The 22,270-nt window shown below is 38.9% G+C and overlaps 1 protein-coding gene across 2 annotated transcripts; it reads left to right on the top strand.

Moving 5' to 3' along the window:
* Positions 1 to 913: 913 nt before the first annotated feature.
* DYDC1 (DPY30 domain containing 1) lies at positions 914 to 16,900 on the top strand. Of its 2 annotated transcripts, XM_034776823.1 has the most exons (7): positions 916 to 1,076; positions 2,533 to 2,662; positions 5,067 to 5,222; positions 5,336 to 5,458; positions 12,738 to 12,836; positions 13,904 to 14,005; positions 15,571 to 16,900. In XM_034776823.1, the coding sequence occupies exons 3-7, from the start codon at positions 5,076 to 5,078 to the stop codon at positions 15,634 to 15,636; spliced, it is 537 nt and encodes a 178-aa protein (XP_034632714.1). In that variant the 5' UTR covers positions 916 to 1,076; positions 2,533 to 2,662; positions 5,067 to 5,075; the 3' UTR covers positions 15,637 to 16,900. The 2 variants fall into 2 exon arrangements, with proteins under 2 accessions (XP_034632715.1, XP_034632714.1); XM_034776824.1 differs by lacking the exon at positions 13,904 to 14,005 and having other exon boundaries at positions 914 to 1,076.
* Positions 16,901 to 22,270: the final 5,370 nt, after the last annotated feature.

Raw genomic sequence — 22,270 nt, 5'->3', positions numbered from 1 at the left:
GTATTGTAGTTTAAATGAATTATTACTCAGAGTTCTGTATTAATATGCCTAGTAAGGAATCTATTTGTCAAAAAACATTTCCTGAATCCTGAATCGTTTTTTCTTGTCTGTATTAATAGTTTCAGACATACTTGGTGACAGGTATTTTGAAATAAATGACCAAAAATAATTAAAAATGGTGTGATTATACTGTGTTATTTTGACAAATAAAATATGCAGAATTTTAAAACACTGTACACATAATTTTAATTTTTTGGTGCAGAATTCCACCAGGAGTAAGTCTTGTACACTGGAGTCTGTTTGAGTGGGAACCCCTTCTGTCCAGGTTACTGAGGTTATTGTGTCCTCTCCAGGAACAGACCAGGGGCTCTTTACCTTCCCTATGGGTAGCTACCGCAATGAGCAGCGGGGAGTTGGCACGCTGCTGGTATTACGCGAGGTAAAGTAGCAGAGGTTTCTGTTGTGTAAAGATCAGTCAGTCACTCACCGCTGGGTGTAGGGGACGGGACAGTCCTTTGTACACATGGTGACAGGCTCCCGAGCCGTGCTGCACGCTGGGGCCCCACTATCACTCCCACCCGACCCCAGCCAGGCTGCCCGCCCGGGGCTGACCCCACCAGGTGCCCGCTGCGATGCCGCAGCCCACGGGTGGGCGGAGCGCGGTCGGTTTCCCCAGAACCAGGCGCGCCCGGTCAGGCCGGCCCGCACGCCGGGATCCCACCGTGTCCGGCTCTCCAAGGCGAGCTGCCCTCAGGCCGGGCCGAGGTTCTGCCAATGCCCAGCCCCGAGGGGGTTAACCCGCCACCTTACTCACGTGACAGCGCCTGGCACCAGCCCCACCACCAATCCTACCGCCCGGGTCACGCGGGCGGCTGCCTAGCGACGGGACGCTCTCGAGCCGGCCCTTCCCTCTCCGCGCGCTGCGGGGGTGCCCTCTGCGGCTGCGCACCCCTCAAAGCAACGGCCGGCGCCCCTTTCCTAGGCTGGGCGCTCGTTCGCCCGCCGAGTCCCGCTTACTCATCACACGCGCACGGTTCGCTGGCACGCGCTGCACTGCTGCTTGGCGAACGCACCCGGTAGGGCGCCCAGGCCGCAGCAGGGGGTCGCGCCCCCCAGAGAAGTGGGGTGGGGGCATGAGCTCGGGCCTTGTCGTCCCTAGTGGGGCTCCGCTCCAGTGAATCTGGGCTGTGCGCGGCGCCGCAGCGTGGGAAGGGGCGCGGGGGAACCTTTCAAAGCGGTTTCCCCTCGGGAAGGGGGCGCGGGGGGCCGTGTGCGCGGGGGAGCGGCAGGGGGCGCCATGTCCGGGGTCCCGTGCGGGTGGCTCTGCCCTGCCGATGGGTCTCCCGTGAGTCTGCGGGACCTTCTCAGCACACTCCTTTCCCCCAAACCGCCTCCAGGCCGGTTATAGCAACAATGCGCCAGCCGCAGCCCCTGGTCATCTGCCTCCCAGCAGCCTCCCCCCAGCCAGCAGGACCATCGTGTTGGTTCATAACAAATCATATAAACCAGTGGTTTTCAACCTTATTTCATTTGTGGACCCCTAAAACATTTCAGATAGAGGAGTTGGACCCCTTTGGAAATTTTAGGCATAGTTTGGACACCCCTCCGCCCCCGGGTCCACAGATTGAAAACACTGATTTAGCCCAAGCTAGATAGTGCTACAGCTGTTGAAAATCAAAACACAAATACACACAACTATAATTTTGCTTGCATTTTCACCTTCCTGGAAAGAGTTGTTTTTCATCTCCATTCACCAGCATTAAAAACTGACAGATGATCATTTTTGCCCTCATTCTTTGCTTATACAAAGAGAACAATCTTAAATTATGTTTTAGCGCACCACAGATTGCACTGTGAACACTCCTGGCCTAAATAAAACGTTGACTAGGTCTTTTACATTGTTATGGTGCTTAAGTATTTGTAAGGGAGCTATTATCCTTATATCTAAATTAGAAATATTCTTTACACTTGATATATTTTCTGCTTTCCAGTTTGACCCTCTACTTTAACTGTATGTAAAGGGCCAGTGCTTACTAAAAGGTTTAGAAAAAACTGATATTTTGCAGATGATAGCAAAAAGCTAAATGTATTTTGAGTTCTAAGTTTAACACTAAAAATGAAAGTGTGTCAAACTATTTTTTTTTTCTGTGATCTTTTATTACTTCCAAAGCGTTGGGAATCATATACTAAACAGACCATGATTTCAGTACTGTATCTACAATAAGCAATATTCGGTCAGTGTTCACACACAAATCCCAAACCAAGGATGTTAGTATTATCATTATTATAGTCGTATCATTATTATATTGTATAACAGTATTGTAATAGTAGTAATATATTGGGTCCTGATCATACAAACACTTATACACATGCTTAAAACTTAGCTGACGTGAGGCTGTAGGAAAACGAAAACTGTATTCTGAGTCAATATATTTTTAATCTCATGAGTAGCAGAGATGAGACATATGCCCATAAATGAAGCCTTTTATGCTATTGATACTTGTCTCATACCTAACTGTTCTTTTCTTGTAGAAATGGTTTAAACAAGAAAATCAAGCATCCCAAAAACAAAGTGTACAAACCATGCCAAGAATGTAAATATATTTGAAGAGTGGGTTGCAGAATCCTTTGAGGTGAGAGGAAACTATAGAACCTTCAGGAGGTAAGTGTGTTCAGATGTGCATTCTGTGGAGGTGCATTGTGACAAAACACTGATATATGCCAGTGTGCCAGAAAGTAAGATTTGAACTTAACAGGAAGCATACCTAAGGGGTGTCTGTGCAAGAGACCAGAAGGAAGGAATAGTCTGTGATGTTTCTGATCTCCTGCATTTGTGTGACTTGCCTTTAGATAAGGTTTGTTTTCTTCTTCTTAAATAGATCATACACAGAAATTATTTAAATTCTAAGTAGCTTCTAGGTTCCTTTGGAATCCACATTGAATTCAGTGAAGTGTGTATTTAGGGACAGAAAATAGCTATTTGGGACTATTAGAGAAGAGCTAATAGAATTTAGCACTATAAGGAAAACTGTAGTGATCATGTACTATTGTAACTGGAGATAAGTGAATATTTCCTAAACTAGGTTAAGCAACTACTGCTTCGTGGAAATTACATTTTGAAACAAATGGATCAGAATTGTACTCTATGTTTTGGATACATACAGGCAGGTGTAAGAGAGGCATTTACCTAACAAGAATGGTCCCTATGCTGTACATATTTTAAAAAATTCTCTCTGAACTGATGAGTTATGTATATCTCATTGTGCATCTCCATCTGAAGTTCTATAAAACTAGTTGACAATGAGCCATGTTTAAGAGAGTTTGTTGTTTCCTTAAATGTAATCTAGTTAGAAAGATGGTTAAAAACTTTTAAAACAACTGAAATGATATGTCCTTCAAGAAGTTATAACATTGTAAAGAAATTGGTACAACATAGATTCTAGTATCCTTTTAATATTTTACTCAACAAGTAGTCCCAATTACCTCAATAGGACTTTTTTTTGTGGAGAAAGGTTATACTCAACATAAGTAAGATTTTAGAATCTGGCCTTACATAAACAGAATATAGTAAGAATAAATTTTAAAGCTTGTTTTTATTATTTCATTATCTGTATAACTATGGACGATGGTGGTGCTTCACTGGACTGGAGAACAAACATATCCTGGGAAGTATATTAAGACAAATATTATTTTACAGTCTGAATGAACAGAGAATCAGAGATTTTGACTTCAATGGGAGCAAGAGCAAGCCTCATCTGATCTGCTTTTAATATGCTTCAAATATAGTCAGAAGACAGAGGGTCTAAGATTCAGAGGAAATTAAAAGCCAAGTTCATGAATAATCACTGTAAATCATAGTTGAGAAAAATGCTCTGTGAATGATGTTTTTTCTCAAAACATCTGGCAGATTGGAACTCTTTTGGCAAAGGGGAGCATGTCTAAAGTTGGGGAGAAGTACTTTCTTAGGCAGTGTAAGTTCATACCAACTGCCAGGGTCTGCCTATGCTTGCTTGTAAATTAAAGATGTTATTTGTTTTTAGGAAGGATGGTCTTGTAGTTAGGCACAGGACTGGGATGTCTCTTGCTTTATTTAAATCATACCATACTGGCATATAATATAGATTATTTATTTCAGAAAGTGCACGTCCACTTCATTTTCTGATTAAAATACATCAGATGTGTGCATGCTCTTTGTCAGTAACGCAGCATTAATGAAGATTTTTATGGCTATAACCTACACATTTGTTTTGATTATATTCATGACTTTTATTCACCTAGCCACAGAAGAACAAGCTTTCATTCACAAGAATTCTTTCTGGAAGCAAAATCTCTCAAATCCTAGCATGAATACATCTGTTTATTAGAGCATTTGTATTGGGACTACTCTCGTAGTCATTTTGCAAAGCTGTTTTAATTACTCTCACATTAGTCTAACAATTACAAATATTCACAGATAATTTGTGAACAAAAAAGGGAATTCCAGTTTATAAAGCTTAGGCCATCTGATCAGGGAGCAGACACAATAACATGTGACTTAGATGTCTAGGTCATAAAGTATGCATAGCAAATATTAATTGCAATCAGCTCAAAAACTCTGTGATAAAATGTTCATGCACAAAGTATTGAACACTTGTAAAAAATGAGCAAACTAGTATTTATTATAAGTAATACTACAGTGCCTATAGACCCCAACTCAGATTGGGACCCCTGCTGCTAGGCATTGTTCACACAGTGAGAGAAAGTTTGTGCCTTGAAGAGCTTGCAGTCTAAATACGCAAGATGGACAAAGGGGTGAGAAGGGAATCGACACAAATGACCTTTTCCAAAGTTATCCAGCAGGTCATGGCAGAACTGACTCCTAACCTAGTGCCTTGTCAACTAGATAACACTGTCTTTAATACAATGCACAACCTCTTCACAGAGCATTCACAAAAAAAACGGCTGAATTCATTGGCTAAACTATTTGCAACAAACTATTTGATATGGTCTAGTCAGTAATTCTTAAAATATATTTTAGTTTAAATCGGGAATCACTGTTTAGTGTCTGCTTCCTTTACATTTTTCAGGAGGTGTGAATGGAGTCTGAATACCTCAAGAGATGCCTAGGAATATGCTTGGCAAAGGGACTTGCAGAAGTGGTAGAGCATCGGCCCATAGACCCAATAGAGTATCTGGCATACTGGATTTACAAATACAGGAGAAATTTAGATGAAGAACAACAGGTGGATCTCTCTGCATTTAAAATGATTACTGTTACTCTTTCACAAACTTTAATGACAATATAGCCAATATTAGTTAATCTTTTTTCTGATTTGTCAATATCTTGCAATGACAGAGGAAGCAGGAGAGGGCTGAACTTGAGCAAGAGCGTGAGGAGGCCCTGAAAGAACTGGAAATGTTAGAAAAAATGAAGGAAGAAGAACTCATGTTCCAGCAGAAACTTGCAGAGGAGCAGCAGGTCTGGCAAAATATAGTCAATAATAAAAGTAATTAAAATTTCTAGCAGATAATACTGTGGCATTGACATCTCATAATTAAGGCTAAGTTTTAATCACGGGTATTTTTGTAAAAGTCATGGACAGGTCACAGGGAGTAAACAAAAATTCATGTCCCATGACCTGTCTATGACTTGTACTATAAACCCCTGACTAAATCTTGGGTGCTCTGGGGGGATGAGAGGTGACCCAGTAGTGCTGTGGGTGCTCGGGGGTGGGGGAGGAGGAGAGTGTGGCCTGGGACCCTCGCTGGTGCTGGGTGTGGGGGAGGTTTGGCGGGGCTGGCAGGTTCCCTACCTGGTTCCGTGTGGCTCCCTAGGCAGAGGCGTGGCCAGGGAGCTCTGCGCTCTGCCTGCACCCCAAGTGCTGGCTCCGCAGCGCCCATTGGCTGGGAGCTGCGGGGGCAGTGCCTGCGGGCAAAGGCAAGGCATAGATCTGCCTGGGCATGCCTCCGCTTAGGAGCCAAGGGAGAGACATGTCACCACTTCCAGGGAGCCCCCTGAGGTAAGAGCTGGCCAGAGCCCTCACCCCCTCCCATATGCCAGCCCCTAGCCCTGAGCCCTCTCCCACACCCAAACTCCTGCTGCTGCTGGGGAGGGAGATAGTGGCCAGAGACTGCCCCAGCAGCAGCTGGTGTGGCTGGCCCAGGGGCTGCCTGAGCTACTCAGGCGGTCCCCGGGCCAGTTGCACCGGCCCCTGCAAAAGTCACAGAGGTCCCTGAAAGTTACGCAGTCCATGACTTCCGTGACCTCCACGACAGACTCGCAGCCTTACTCATAACACTGGAACCAGCCTAGGTATGTATCTTATGGTTGACATATTGCATATGTCTGTATAATGGTGTTACAATAACGCAGCATAAAAGCACTATAATGTGACTTGTATAAAGTGTCTATGTGCCAAATAATAAGTGACATGACCATCCAGAACATGGAAGTGGCTAAGCAAGGAAACTGACTTTGCAGTATGATCTCCTTAAATAATGCAGAACCCTAAGGCAAAGAATACCCAATTTAAGGCTTCTCTGAGCATCAGTAACTTACAATTGGCATGTCAGGTGCTGGCGTTCACTATGTATAGTTGCCTGTCAATTAGGCTGTCAATTGCAGTTAACTCATGCGATTATCTAAAAAATATTAATGGCTATTAAAAAAATTAATTGCGATTAATCGCAGTTTTAATTGTACTGTTAAACCATAACAGAATACCAATTTATTAAATATTTTTTGGGTATTTTTCTACATTTTCAAAGATATTGATTTCAATTACAACAAAGAATACAAAGTGTACAGTGCTCATTTTATATTATTTTTGATCACAAATATTTGCACTGTAAAAATGATAAAAAATAGTATTTTTCAATTCACCTCATACAAGTACTGTAGTGCAATATCTTTATCATGAAACTGCAACTTACAAATGTAGATTTTTTTTTTAATTACATAACTGAAGTATGTCCTCTAGAATGGTGGCCGAAGCAATAAGGGGCATACAAATGTTTAGCATATCTGGCATGTAAATAACTTGCAACTCTGGCTACAAAAGTGTCATGGGAACACTTGTTCTCACTTTCAAGTGACATAGTAAATAAGAAGCAGGCACCATTATCTCCTGCAAATGCAAACAAACTTGTTTGTCTGAGCGGTTGGCTGAACAAGAAGTAGGTCTAAGTGGACTTGTAGGCTCTAATGTTTTACATAGCTTTGTTTTTGCGTGCAGTTATTTTTTGTATGTAATCTATATTTGTAAGTTGAATTTTCATGATAAAGAGATTGCACTACAGTATTTGTATAAGGTGAATTGAAAAATACTATTTCTTTTGTTTTTTACAGTGCAAATATTTGTAATAAAAATAAATATAAAGTGAGCACTGTACACTTTGTATTCTGTGTTTTAATTGAAATCAATATATTTGAAAATGTAGAAAACATCCAAAAATATTTTAATAAATGGTATTCTATTATTGTTTAAAATCACGATTAATCGCAAATTATTTTTTTAATCGTTTGACAGCCCTACTGTCCATGCACATAATAGGTGTATTCAGTAGATGTGGACTGCTCCCTATATTGTGGCAGACAATCAACAGATCTGTAATTTACATAAACACACAACTTTACAAGTGGTTGCCATTGTATGATCATGGAGCACATCCACTGTGGTTCCCTGATCTGTGATGTAGCCTCCTATCCTATGTAGAGTGTAGAGCTGAGAATTTTTTTTTTTTTTTTGCAAATATTTGTTTGAATTGGACGTTGAATTTTGATTTGGTCATGTATGCATTTTTGTCATGTTTGCTTTCAACAAACATTATGTGAGCATTTCTGTTATGAGTGTTCATGCAAAGTGAATGTTTCAATATTTGTAAAATACATGTGTAGGATGTATATTTGAATATATATTTAATAATTCATACTGTGTTAGTTATATACAAGGGCAGCCTCAAGCAGACCTAGGGAACCACTTGCATGTCTGCAATTTAATGTGTAACCTTCTTCGTGTTACTTTGCCCAACTGCTCTGCTCTAACATCTGCATGTGGGAAGAGAAGGTAATAGTGAATGTATCCAGAAATTGTGTGTTTGTGGAAAGAGTCGGGATTAGTGGATGGAGGTTTCCTGTTAAATAAAAGAAGGCAAAATCTGTGTTGTGGGATAGCATGGGCTAAGGAGATGTCCTGATTCTTCATACGTCTCAATTTATCATCACAGTAGAGTTATTTCAGCATAAAAAATTATATAGAACTGAAACATGAGAAATAAAGACTCACATTTCTAGCTGGCCTTGGTAGAGCAGACCTCTGCCTCCCATGACCTGAAGCCACCTGTTTGAATGAGCAGTGTCTGAAATAGCCCCGTTTGTATATTGCATGGGATTGTTGCCATTCCCAGATTGGGATTGCTTACATAATTAACCATAACAGTGTAATCTAAGCATATGACAATCAAATATAGAATTTTAAACTCATGCTGCTCTCATTAGTTTAGTTGTGTAAGTTATAGCATGAATTGCATATTGTATATTTTTATACTTTTTAATTTACAATTTAAAAACCGAAATATTTGCTGAAGAATTTCATGAATAATTTCAAATAATTAATACATATGAGTATATGATGTTATATCTGCAAGTGGCTCACAAAGAAAGAAAAGGCTAAATTAATCAAATAAGTTATTTGTTATGAATTTTCCCCTCAGCTTTGTCACAGTAAAGTCACATTTTTCAAGGGACTGGTTGTGTGTGGGTCACAGTTTTGAGCGACTAGCTCTGGGCACATTCATGTGCTCTATATGACTGCATATGACCAAAGAGCATCTGAATGCCACTTTTGGACTTAGTGGTCATGTTTGTTAATATATTTTCACAAAATATTACAGTGAATAAAACAAGATTTTTGCTGTCAGTATTTGATTCTCCAGCATAAGTGTTAATGAATAAAACATTATTTATACTTAAATTATGCAATTTCTGACATATGATGGCAGCAAAGACCTGAGGCCCAGATTTTTAAAGGTATGTAGACGTTCATGCGTTCAGCGTTGCAACAGCTAACTGATTTAGGAGCCTAAATCTCATTTTCAAGCCAGATTAGGCATTTAGTAACCCAAACCCCATAGACTGTCAATGAGATTTTGGCTCCTATGTGTTTAAATCCCTTTTGAAATGAGATTTAGCCACCTAAATCAGTTAGACATTGCAATGCTGAATGCAGTAGCACCTAAAACACCTTTAAAAATCTGGGGCTTAAATTCTTGTGAGTTCTAGTTGTCTTCAAATGGACATTGGATTTGATCTTTAATGAGTGTGTGTGAGGGATGTATGGAAGGGTAAGGTCTTCAATTGTCTATTCTGTTTTCCCTTTGACAGTCAAAAGACCTTGCTCTCCATTCTGGTCCACAACTGATAAGATTGTTGAGTCACCTGATATTTCAACAAATCTAAACTTCTTCTTATTTCAGTTATTGTATGTTTATGTTTTCAAGCATAAAATACATTGTAAATGGTGACGAAAAAGCATGCAGTGTTGTTGTAGCCATGTCAGTTCCAGGATATTGGAGAGATGAGGTGGGTGAGATAATGTCTTTCATTGAACCGACTTATATTAGTAAGAGAGACAAGCTTTTGAGCTTACATAGAGCTCCTCTTCAGGTCTGGGAAACTTACCCAGAATGTCACAGCTAAATACAAGATGGATAAGCCCCTTCATTTTCAGTTTAAACCGTTTTTACTGAAAAAAATCTTTTTTTTTTTTTTCAAAAAGTAGTATTTGTTTTTTTTTCTGTATAATTCAAACATATAAAAAATAGCGTGTTTTATTAGGAAAATACAGTACATTGCATGAGATATATGTATTACAATAATATATTAGTTTTTGTGTATATGCAAAGCTGTCTGTTGAAGTAAGGCTATATATTAGTCTAGAAGATGCACACAATAAACAAACAGGCATGCACGCAAGCGCTGAAGTGCATGCGCATCTGAACATCCTAATGAATCTCACACCCACCATATACACATTTCAAGCTGTTAGCAGATAACGGTTTAAAGATTTGACACACTAAAATGGGAAGAAAACGAAAATCAGAATATGTTTCAGAACATAAGGAAGTATTCAAAAGTTTAAAAAAAACAAAAACGGGAGAAAAGGATGAAGTTGGGTGTATGTGCTGCAAATGGTGTGGCATCGTACCACTCAGGCCAACCGGATTAAAGAACATTTCGAGAGCAAATGACACTTAAGACATTGGAATCAGCATTTGTCCGGGCACGGCAGAAAGAGCGAGATCAAAACGATGTAATAAGTGAATTTGTACATGCCCTCTGATTTTCAGGGCAGCCGCTAAGCCTTGTTGATGGTCCTTTGGAGGACTTTATATAAAATTTCTGTCCAGCAGAAAAATCTTTGCCAAATTCAATCAATATGACCAAGAAATATCTGGAGGAGAATGATGATGCTCTGACCAACAAAATTAAAGAGAGGTTGACTGGAAATATAGTTAGTTCTTTGATTTTTGACGAATCGTCAGATGTTCTCGACTGCCCAATCCCAGTGATTTTGTTTTCATTTTTCATTTTGTTTTGGAGAAGCCTGCACTAATTTTGGCAGATCTGGAGTTTGTAAAGTCAGCAGTCAAACAGTTGCGGCAGATGTCAGTAAAACGTTAAATGAATATGCACTTATGTGGAAGGATTTGAGCTACAGTGAATTCTGACTCGGCTTCTTACTGCGTGAAGTTCAAACACAAGATGTAAAGCTGAATGAAAAACCTAAATTGCTTTGTTTGTCTTGCCCAGCTCACCTGCTGCACATTGCTGTCTTTCATGCAACAGGGGTTCCCAAAATGGCTGATTTAAAAAATTCCGTAATAGATGCTGGTGCAGTTTTCAAGCATTCAAATAAAAAAAAAATCTTCTATGATGTTTGCGAAGAGATCGCACTTGAATACAGCATTTCAGCATTCCAGTTATACCGACAAGGTGGTTTAGTCTGTATTTGGCTGCACAGTGTGTTCAGAATGCAATAGGTGTATTAATGCAACTTTTAGATCACAAAGAGTTCAACAGTGGAAAAGCCAAAAAGCTGAAATCTCAAGCAGCTATGTAAGAAATTAGGCAAAGCCTTTGTACAAAATTCAAATTCCTGATTGAAACACTTCAGCCACTACATGAAGCACAGAAGAAATTGAAATCCAGTTCTTTAACAGTTGTCACATTTTCTAATACAAAGGTGTCTGGCATTCTGGTTAACAATATCTCTGCAGAACTTTCTCACAAAAGCACATCTGGGGAGATTCCAGAAAAAAAAATAATTTTTTTTCATGTCTGTGTTGCCTGTCACTGTGCAGGAGGACCACCTTGCAAAAACTTTCAAAAGTTTTTACGAAGAGCTGTCAAAGAAGTGGGAAGTTATTGACGCTCGCAATATGTCCCCTACAGCTTTTCAGAGAGAATCATCATTCTGGAAAGTCATTGTGCTGTTTGACCCTCATCGTAAAAGTGTGGCCTCAGCTGATAAATGTAAAGAGTATGTTTGTATAATCTCCCCTTTTGTGGCTTCTAATGAAGAAAATACAAAACTGGAAAGTGCCTATATGGCAATGCCTTCCACAGACAACCACTCCATCTCTCCTCTTGAATTCTGGGAAATCCACCACACTGACTGTCCAACTTTGAGCCGTGCTGTCTCTCGCATCCTCAGTGTCCCACCTGGCTCAGCTGATGTGGAAAGAGAATTTTTGAAATTCAGCTACATCCAAGACTGTAGGAAAATGGGCCTGGGAAAAGACTGCTTAAAAAGATTGCTGCGAGCCTACACTACTCAGGACTTTTGGAAATTACACTGAAAGACCTCACAATGAGTGTTTATAAATATTTTAAAATATTGGGCCCAATTATTAAATGTAAATATTTATAGCCTAATAGTTCTAAGTCTACAACAGTAAACTGCTTATTCAAATGAAAAGCTTTATTTGGGGATTAGTGATATATTGTTTTCTTGAACTCAGAGGTGGCATTGTGTTTTGAGTTCTGTTTTAGTTCTGCAGCAGACCACATTGAATTCCATCCATGAAAGCATTAATCTATTGAATGCTTTCCCCCGCTGTCCTTCAGTCCACCAAAATAAATCCCAATATTTACCCAGAAAAATTAGTAAAAGTTTTTGCACTGATTTTCAGCTGTTTTTGTTGTTGTAGTAATAAACACCGATACATTCCCGAGAAAAAATAAATAAAATAAAAACTGGAAACGAAGGGCCATAAAGATGGGACAGATTGTTTAGCATAAGTAGTTAACACACACTTCAGGGGACCATTCAAGGTGAAGTGGTCTGTTAACACCCCTCCAGACATGGGGAGAAAACAAACGTGGGGAGTTGCTAGTGGGTGATCATTGTAATAAGCCATAAATCTAGTGTCTCTATTCAGTCCATGAATTTAAGCCCCCTTGAAATATGTTAACTACTTATGCTAAACAATCTGTTCCATCTTGTATTTAGTTGTAACACTATGAGTAATTCCCAGACCTGAAGAAGAGCTGTGTAAGCTCGAAAGCTTGTCTCTTTCACCAACAGAAGTTGGTCCAATAAAAGATATTATCTCATCCATCTTGTCTCTTGACAAAAAGTACATATATAAAACCTCTGCTTTGCAAACTTTAACACCAACATAGGTCAGCCTACTGTAGTTTACCTTTTTTTCCCTCAATTTGTCCATGTTATATTGCTTCCATAAAATGACTGCAGGCTCAGCTGGAACGAGAACATGAGGAGGCTCAGCTGGAACTAGAAAGGGCAGAGAAAGAGAAAGCAGAAGAGCTGTCCTTGCAGCAAAAAGCTGAAGAGGTCTGACAAAGTTCCATTAATAATAATAATTAATAATTAGATAATGTCACCAGCCAACCTTTCCAAAATCCATGCTTAGATATCAAACATCCTCTCTGATCAGTGCAGGAATTGTGTATGTATGCTTTTAGCCTATGGACATTTTACCAAACTGTCAAAATCTGTGAAAGAACATTTCTGGAATGCATGTCTAGCCCTGTAGCTTCATTTCAAATTTCCTGAGTTAGACACTGGGCTGTACTATCAGTCTCTTCAGCATAATTTTCATAACCAAGTATAAATGGTTTTAGAGTGCAACTTAGTATACATTTGTTTGCTTAGTGGTGCTGCAGTCTTCCTTGGTTATGGTTATGAGAGTGTTTTTGTTTAAATGGGAACACAAGTGAATAACTTCCCCAGTCCTCCTATTTGTAAATGCAAACACACTTAGGGTTTGTCTACTACTACAGTTTTGTTGCTTTAGCTATGGTGTAGCTAATGCAGTAAACCTTCCTACTGTGGATGCACTTATGCTAGTATAAAAGTGTTTATACCAATATAGCTTATTCTGGTTTGTGAGGCAAAATAAATTATACTGTCATAAGGGATCTTTCTGCTCGTATATCTTTGTCTACATACGGCTTTTTTAAAAATAAAAAATCACCCCAACTGACATGGCTATATTGGTAACATTTTTAAGTATAGACCAGCCTCCAGTATATGGGGTTCATCACAATCTAAAGGAGAATATTTTTCTCAGATCATTTTGTCAAAATATTGACAATGTATCACTTTAAATATTAAACTTTATGAAAGTGAAATAGAGAAAAGGTACTACATGAAAACCTAAAGTTGTTCAAATTCCTCTAATAATAACTAATATTAGCCCTAACGGTAATACATAGACCTTTTCACACTTTATTTATTTATGCCAGGGGATTGTTACCATAAATCTCTAGTCTATGGCATCTGTTTATTTTCATTAGTTTAGTGCAAACTAAGGTTCTTTAACATATCTTCAGAGTTCTTAAATACATTTGTGACAAAATTACTAATAACTCACAGTAAGCTTTGTAATTCAATTGTAGGAATCGGGGGATAAATCAAGGACATTAGCTGAGCTTACAGATAAATATGGAGCCCCTAATTTGGCCCGAGTTGAGGAGATAGATGAGAGTGGGCAATCTGACGTAAGTACCAAAAAAAAAAAAAAAGTCTAAGTAATCCCTGTATAGAGATTTTTCTGTCCCCACTAATGCTATACAGTTAAGGCTGTGTCAGCACTTCCATTATGGCCTAAAAGAGAGTATTTGGGCCATATTCTCCAGACCTTCTGAAGAGAGCTTGATCCCCAGTACATGTTAAAACAGCCTTTGGAATGTTCTCTCTAGTTGTTGACTGCCAGTGTCCCCCACAGGCCATTCCCACAATCAAGGATGAGTTGATTATAGGAACTCTCTTGCCCTGCCTCATTTTCCCCCAGCTGTGCCCGTTTCAGCAGTTGAGAAAAACGGTGATGGAGCTTATCCTTAAATTTCTAACTTTGTACATTCAACGTGTTTTCCAAATGAAAGTTTCAATATTCCCAGGGGAGCAGCTACCTCCCTTTGCCCCTGTGATCATATGGCTACAATAAGTGCTAATTTAATCAGCTGGAGGTGAATCTTGAGAGTAATTAGAGGCTCTTTCTTTCCTGGTGTGCTAAAGCACACAGTCCTCACAATACTCCTTGAATCTGTCACTATAGGGAAGTGAGAGAACGTGAATCAGATTTTGACTTGTGCAAGAATTGCAGCATGTATAACAATATCTCTTGGGTCAGCTACTAGAACTGAAATGTATCCAGTTACATATATCTTGCTGGTCAAAAGAATGTGTTAGATCCCACTTTTCAATTCGACATTTTTTAAATAAGTTTTCAAGTAACAAATATATATATTTTTTAAATGATTGTGTAACTCAAGATACTGGTAAAGACTGTTTGTAGTTCTAGTATGCTGTTGCCAGAATTTTTTTTCTTTGAATTTCATTAAATTGTCTTGCCCATCTTATTTTATTGTCAGTAATATAATTTCAGCTTTGATTTTACATTGCATGAGGAATGTTTGTTAACATGTTTTGGATGTAATAACAGCCTGTTTATTTTACAAATGTTTTACAGGTGGCTCTTATTTTTAATGAATCTAAGAATACATTTGACGTCAGGTTTTCACAATTAAGCTTATGTAATCATATGTATGCAATTGCAGGCATATTTGGTATGTAGTTATTACTGCATTTGCACATGCAAATTGGGTAATGAAATATACAAATAAGTAATAATTATGTGTGTAGCCATTCACCTATGTAATTACCCAGTGTTAGGGCATATAAAATAGGTTCACAATTGTATAAGTATTAGTCTGGTGATGACACATTCTTTTTGCATTCTGGAAAGATATTGTCAGTGAGTTTACATAAAAACGGTGGGACCAGATCAATATTCTTACAGTATTGTATACACTTTCACCCTTTAGTACCCTTTGTTAGCTTGGGAATCAGAGATATTTGTCTCTGTACAGTCTTACTTGTTGATGGTAGAGGGGAATAAAAACTAAAGTGTTATTTCACTGAATAGGAGAATGCATAGTCATGCTGAAGGTTATCTAAACACGGTTTCTGTTTGCTTTGGTTTGTAGCATTTTTTACCAATTTCTGTTAATGCTGGTGAGTAATTCTTCTTTTTCCTATCTTTTTTTTTTTTTTTTGCTCTTAGGCTGCACTGAATCTCACGGCTGAATCAGAGGAAGAAAACCCAACTGACATGAAAGTTGATTCCTGAAGTTTAGTGACTTACTGTAATTGTGTATTTAATATATGGAATGAATTTATCAGTGATACCTGGGGGTTTGAGAGTTAGATAACAAAATGTTTTAAGGCAGCTAATTTAAGGCAAATATCATAAAAATAAAAATCATTCAAATTCTGGAAAAAATTGATTTGACTTGCTACTGATTACTAATTCATTTAGTGTTCTATGCATCAGGTTGTAAACACTGTACCTAGATTCAATGGAACCAGGAGAGACAATCTCTTCTAAAGCTGATACATTGAATTCCACGTAGTTCACTAAATAAGACACTTTCAGACAAGTATCCCAAAACCGAATATCCTGACTGGCCTTCATGAATATTAAATATTAATGCTCTAGAAGTAATCTTAGGGATTCATCCTGATGTCGTTGTCCAAAAATTCTCCTCTTCTCATTTATTAGATTGGTTACTGCTTCCATCCAGAACTAGTTGCATTTCATTAGTGGAAGAAGTGATTCCTGGATGTACACTGTTTCTAATAAAGGTCTTGATCTGAGTTCTCTAGGATCAATGGGGTTACTCATGTATTGAAAATTTTACAGCTGCTTAAGTGCTTTGCTTTATGTGGGCTACAATGCTCAGTACCATGTAGGATAGAGTCCAAAATGCTTTCAAATGAAAGGTGCTATCTAGAATATTAAATGAGAGTTGTTATCTGATGAATTCTTGTTAGTAATGGGCAAACTTCAAAAGGTTTTGAAGTTCACTTCAAATAGGCATCAGATAATCATCATATCTGAACTTAGCCTGATTTCCTGATCAAAGAGATTTCCAAAATTCTCTGGTTTTCTCCTGGCCAAAAATTCCACAATTGTGGTATTTTTTTTCTATATTTCATTACTTATATTCCCAGTTGAACCGAGCAAGTGCTGATGTGTCCATTTAAAAAACAAACTATAAAACCTTTACAAAATTCAAATTTGTTTTGAGTTTGAGCTGGATATTTGATTGTTCAAATTTTATCCAAATGGCTTCTTCTGTTCTTAATCAGATTACTTTTAACAAGCAAATGATGGTGCGTTGTTGCTGATTGTCAAGGGTATTAACTTGCCTGCTCTAAATAGACACTGACTTGTCTGGAAAGGATACCAGAATTGAGAAACTGGATGCCTCTTGGTTATAAAATAAAAAGGTTTCTTTCCACCTCAGCATCTTGTAGCAGTACAGATTAGTTGGGCAATCAACATTCAGTTAAGATCAACAATATATAATAAAATATTACTCCATTACAAATTCAGTATATGGTTTCTTTAATTGATATTTTTGTGTTTGGGGATGAAAGAGAGATTTTGGGATAGCTTAGCAGTTTGATAATTAATCTGTGCTAAAGCTCGTTCTAGGATTTCTTCTGCCCTTTATAAGATAGAAAATATGTAGGCCCTACAGGCAAAGGTCAGTCATGCAATAAATACTTTCCTGTCCTAGTTTGACTTGCTCTGTTCATATGGCAAAGCTGGCACTGAGCAGAAACCTGTCAAAATGTTGTGCTTTTAACACTATCAATTCATAATGAAATTCTCCAAGAAAATCTTTGCTCTTTGTGCACTCTGCTATTGATTCCTCACTTCAGTGCATTAGTGTCTTTGGTTCCATCCCTTAAAGTCAACAGAAAGATTCCCAGTGACTTTGAATCATGCTTTAATTACATGCTGGAAAGTGGCATGGGGCTGATAGGTTAAATGCATCTTTGCAAAGTGCTAAAAATGCTGCATTGTAGCAACAAGTACAAAAATATGTAAAATAGCCTTGGATTTCTGTTGGCAAATAAATATTGAAAACCCAGAGCTATACTATTGCCCATGCATGTTGATAGTTTTATGCTGTTTATTGGCATCTGCCTGTTTTAGAGAGAACTTTGCTATAAAAACACAACAGTAGAGCAACAATAGTCTGGGATGCATTCCTACAAACTTTGATTCATGTAGCTATCCTTAATTATGTAAATAGTCTCATTAAAATGAATGGGACTATTTGTGTGAATAAGTGTTTAGAGATTTGGATTCCAATGTTGCAGTGCATACATTTATTCTGAATTGATGCATATTTGTCTAATTTTAATGGCAGCTGTGTCTCCATATCCTATCCCTTAGTCAGCTTTGAAAATCTCAGCCTTGATATGTAATTAGGAAATACAACTAAAACACAAGACTGTGGCCCTTAACATACTAGTTAATGATTTCAGCCATTAATTCCCTATCACACCAATAGAAACACAGTACCTACTTGTTATTTCATTCAGTCCCATTCCAATCACTTGGTTTGAAATAAACTGTTGATCTTGTTACATATATGTCCACCAGGGTGCATATTATATCTTGGCATCACATGGCAGTATTTGTAATGTCCGTAACAATCTTGTTACAGTTTTTTTGTTTTGTTTTATAATTGTGGGTTTTCTTTGGATTCTTTCTGCTTAGACCAAATTCTGAATGAGCCCTCTTATTAAGTAGCAAATAGGCAGTGATTTATTTTCCAGTACTACCTGCTTAGAAATGATTAAAGTGGATCAAACAGAGGGCCAGATTCTGACACCTTTACACCCTGCAGTTCATGAATACTGCTGCAGTAGCCTAGAGGGCTCATAAAGGGTCTCAAATGGCTCCTAGGGGAATACTGCCCCCACCCCTTCAGGAATAGAACAGAGCTGACGTTTGTGGCCTTTCGTAGAGACATTCCTGTGTGAGGACGGGGTGAGAGAAGGAGCGGCCATAGCTCAACACTACTCTGGGGTGCAGAGTAGTCCACAGGTGGTCTGGGCAGGGCTTTTGCAAATTACAGAAGAGACCACTCCTGTCCCCAGCGAGTCCTGGAATCCAGGGGTGCAAAGGTGGCTTAAAATCACCTTTGCCCTCCCCTATTCCTGGCTGTGCGTCCTGTGAGGCCCACGGAGTGGCATTTGTGTTGTTCTTAATACACACAATTTGATTTGAGAAATTGTAATCCGATGAAATTTGACCATTGATTGAATAAAATGGAAGGCACTGTATTGAGAACTGGAATCAGTAAGTGAAACTTAAGCTGTAGTATGATTTACCCTTAAAATATATTTGTGGGGAAAGGTTAAATTTGGGAGCAGGTGTTAGAAAATGTTGGGAAAAATATACTGCCAAAATATTGACAGAAGAATCCTTAACATGTTCTCTCTTCCTTTCCTCAGAATGCCTGCAGGTTTATTTAGGCTAAAATGAGACCCCATATAGAGACCATCCAAAGAATGTGCTGATAGTAGTGTGTTCCTCACAGCTGTTGCCATTCCTCCAGAGCTGAAGCAAGTGTAAGGAGGAAAGCAGATATGAAGACCAGAATAAGGTCTAAATGAATTAGTTTAGCTAACTAGACCTCCAAAAAAAAAAAAAAAAGGGAGGGATGCTCAGTCGCACACAGTGTGAAATGCTTACCTTTCAGGAGAAAAGGAATGTACAGCAAAATAAGGGGAGGAGGCTCATTGTTACTTCTTGTTAAAGGGTGGGAATGCAAAACTCACCTTTCCCCATAGATCCCTGAGTGTCTGATGTCCTAGAAAATGAAAAGATATATCCAAAATTGTACTCAGCTGTCATGCTTAGTAGTACAGAATTCTGCAATTAGACTCAATCCCTCAGCCTTAATTCATTTTGTTAATAACAGAAAATGAATTCTGTACACTTTTGTGATGGCATCAGTGAAATATACATCTCTAAAGGAAAGATTCAGTCATTTCCTTTGCAGCTTCAAACACATTGGCCTAAAGTGGCTTGTTAATGTATGCTTAAACCTCTTGCAAACAGGTGGCTAATTCTGCAGTTTCACCAAGAGTAGTGCCAGAAGTGAACTGATGCATGTGAGCCCTCCCACTAAAAAATTGGGCTGAAAGAAATAACTCAAATAACTCAGATTGTAGTATAATGTGCCATTACAAAAGTGGACAGAGCCCATTAGGACATGTGATGCCATGGTTATATCAAAAGGTTTGGGACAAAGTTGTTTCCTGGATTATTGTCTTCTGATTCAATAGATCTCAACCTACTAGCTGCTTGCAAACCCCTGGTGGGTCTGTGGCATGGGTAAGAAGACTGTCATGAACAAAATGGATACTCTGGTTACTTTCTCCAGACCTGAAGAGGAGCTCTGTGAAGTTTGAAAGCTTGTCTCTTCCACCAACAGAATTTCATCACATAAAAGATACTACCTCACCAACCTTGTCTCTCTCATCATGAACAGAATTAGTTTTTCATGTCTTGGAGCAAATAAACTTGGAAGTGGGAGAGTTAGAACTGGGAGTTATATGTACCAATTGTTAGTGAAATTGACTAGCATGATGATTAGTCAACTTAACTCCGTAAGGAATCTGAGTAAAGCATATCAGTGCTGCAGGAATGCAGCGTACTAACTCTAATTTCAGGCCAGCAAGTGAAAAGGTGGGAAGTCAAGGAAGAGACAAGAGGCACAGAAAGAAGTTAGGGAGGACAGCAGTGGTAATTTTTTCTGCTAACTTAATTATTCCATAGAATTAGTTGCGTAACCAAAGTTTACAGGCAGACTAACCATAACTGGCCTTTTGCTTTTGGGAATATCTCTGATGGGGGCTCCTATAAATTTGTTGTGGCTTTGACAAAGGACTTGATTCCTGATCAGAAAAGGAACTTCTATTCCAATAGCCATCAAAATCATCAACTTATTGTGTGACCAGGGGCATATAACTTTAGCTCTGTGTACTTCAACTAGTTCATGTACATATTTGAATTATGAAAAAAGAATCAAGTCTTAACTACAGGGGGAAAACAGATGTTGCATCTTATCTAAGCAATTGAGTGCGAAGCAACAAATAAAAAGTCTCACTGCAGTCTGTAATTATATAAATGATTAACTATAAATTGAAATACATCCTCTCCCATCGTTATGCATCTAGCAAACTTAAAACTAGCAATAGGTGAATTTGAAAAGGCTTGGAGCTCAGGCTCCAATAGTTTCGGGTATCATACCAAGCTTATCTGATTTATCCAGATCTTTAGAGACTATAAGACTGGGAAATCCTGAGAACAGACTTTCTTGTGAGATCCCATCTTCCTGCTTTCAATCATGGGCAGAGATACTGCAAGAACAGCCATTCTCATGGTACTTCAGTATTTTCCATTGTAGCTGGAAAGTGGAAGTGAAAAATCTTTTATGCACATTTTGGAATTTTGAATAAGGTTCATTTTGAATTTGGTTTGAGAAATTGATAAAGGTTCTGGTGTGGGTGGGGGAAGTACTATAGTCAAACTGGTTCTTTAAAACTAGAGATGGAGAAACTTTCTGAGGGAGAAAGGATGGCGTCTGAGTCTGGACCTAGACCTAAATATCACGGTTTGTCTTTACCTTTATAGTGGGCTGAATCAAAACATAGCTCTGAACAGACCTGAACTTTGATGTGTTCAAAATCTGGATCTGAATTTTGTGTCTCAATCTCCTGTCTACACAGAGGATATGTTAACATCTCAGGAGCCTGACCTTGCTCACACAGATGTCAAAGGCAAAACCCCCATAGTCAAAAAGGGGAGCAGCTCTGGGCTCTGCCCATATGACAAGCAGGTCCTCTGTCCCTTAAGACTAGTCCCTCTATGCCTTTATAAACTTAGATGCCCTGATTGACTCAGGCTACGTGTGGGAAGAAACTCTGTAGGAGAAAAATGAGATTAGTTGTTGCAGGGGGATGGGGAGAGAAAGAGAGTTCAGCTAATGCACTTTTTTCAGTGCCTGGCCTCTGAGTAGCCTGCTGGTCTCAAGTAGCATTTCTGGGAATGTACTGAGGGACTGTCCAATCATTATCTTTCATTTCCACCCCACCTCCTGTTCAGACCTTCTTGCAGAAGCTACTGGCTGCATTCAAACACACCTATATTTGATTCACTATTGCCTCAAACAGTTTTGTTTTTGCCAATGGTGCATTTAGTAGATACAGTAATTTAAAAAAAACCAGTATTTATTTAGCTGATAATTGTAACCCTGGAAACAATGCCCTTCAGTTGTTTGTTTCACCTTAACCCCTAACTGCACTGTACATTTACTATGGGCACTGACAGACAGCTGAAAATTTCCATGGCTGAGGCTTTTTGCACTGAAGTTGTGTTGCAGCATTTTTTATTTTTATTTTTTTTGGTGGGGGGGGGGAGGAGAGTAGCCTATGGAAAAAGGCACTGTTCCTGCTCATTTTCTCTCCTGCTGTTGAGCAAGGCATCCATGCATTTTTGTTTTATTTTTTAAGACATTTAAAACAGGTTCCTTAATAAAAACATAATCAAATTACACCTCATTGCCACTGCTTTATCCTCACAGTAGGCACACACTCTGTGCTTTTATAGACATTGACCAGTCTACACAGGATTTTTGGCAAACGTTTCCCACTGCTGCTAACACCAGGACAGCTTCACAAGTGATAGTAATCGTGAGAACACTAGTGTAGTCCAGGTGCCTGTGTCTGCCAGCATTTTTACCATCATGTCACTTAGATCTGCTCTAAGCAGGGTTAGATGTTGTGGGGCCTGATACTGCACCCCACCCAAGCTGTGCTTGGCACAAAAATAGAGTAGGGTCAAAGCTGGAATTAAACCACCTTTACGTCTCCCTGTATTTTAGCCAGGTTTT

Source organism: Trachemys scripta, chromosome 7, assembly GCF_013100865.1.
Source record: "Trachemys scripta elegans isolate TJP31775 chromosome 7, CAS_Tse_1.0, whole genome shotgun sequence".
NCBI lineage: Eukaryota > Metazoa > Chordata > Testudines > Emydidae > Trachemys > Trachemys scripta.
The sequence above is the reverse complement of the archived record's forward strand: the minus strand, read 5'-3'. Positions and strand labels throughout refer to the sequence as shown.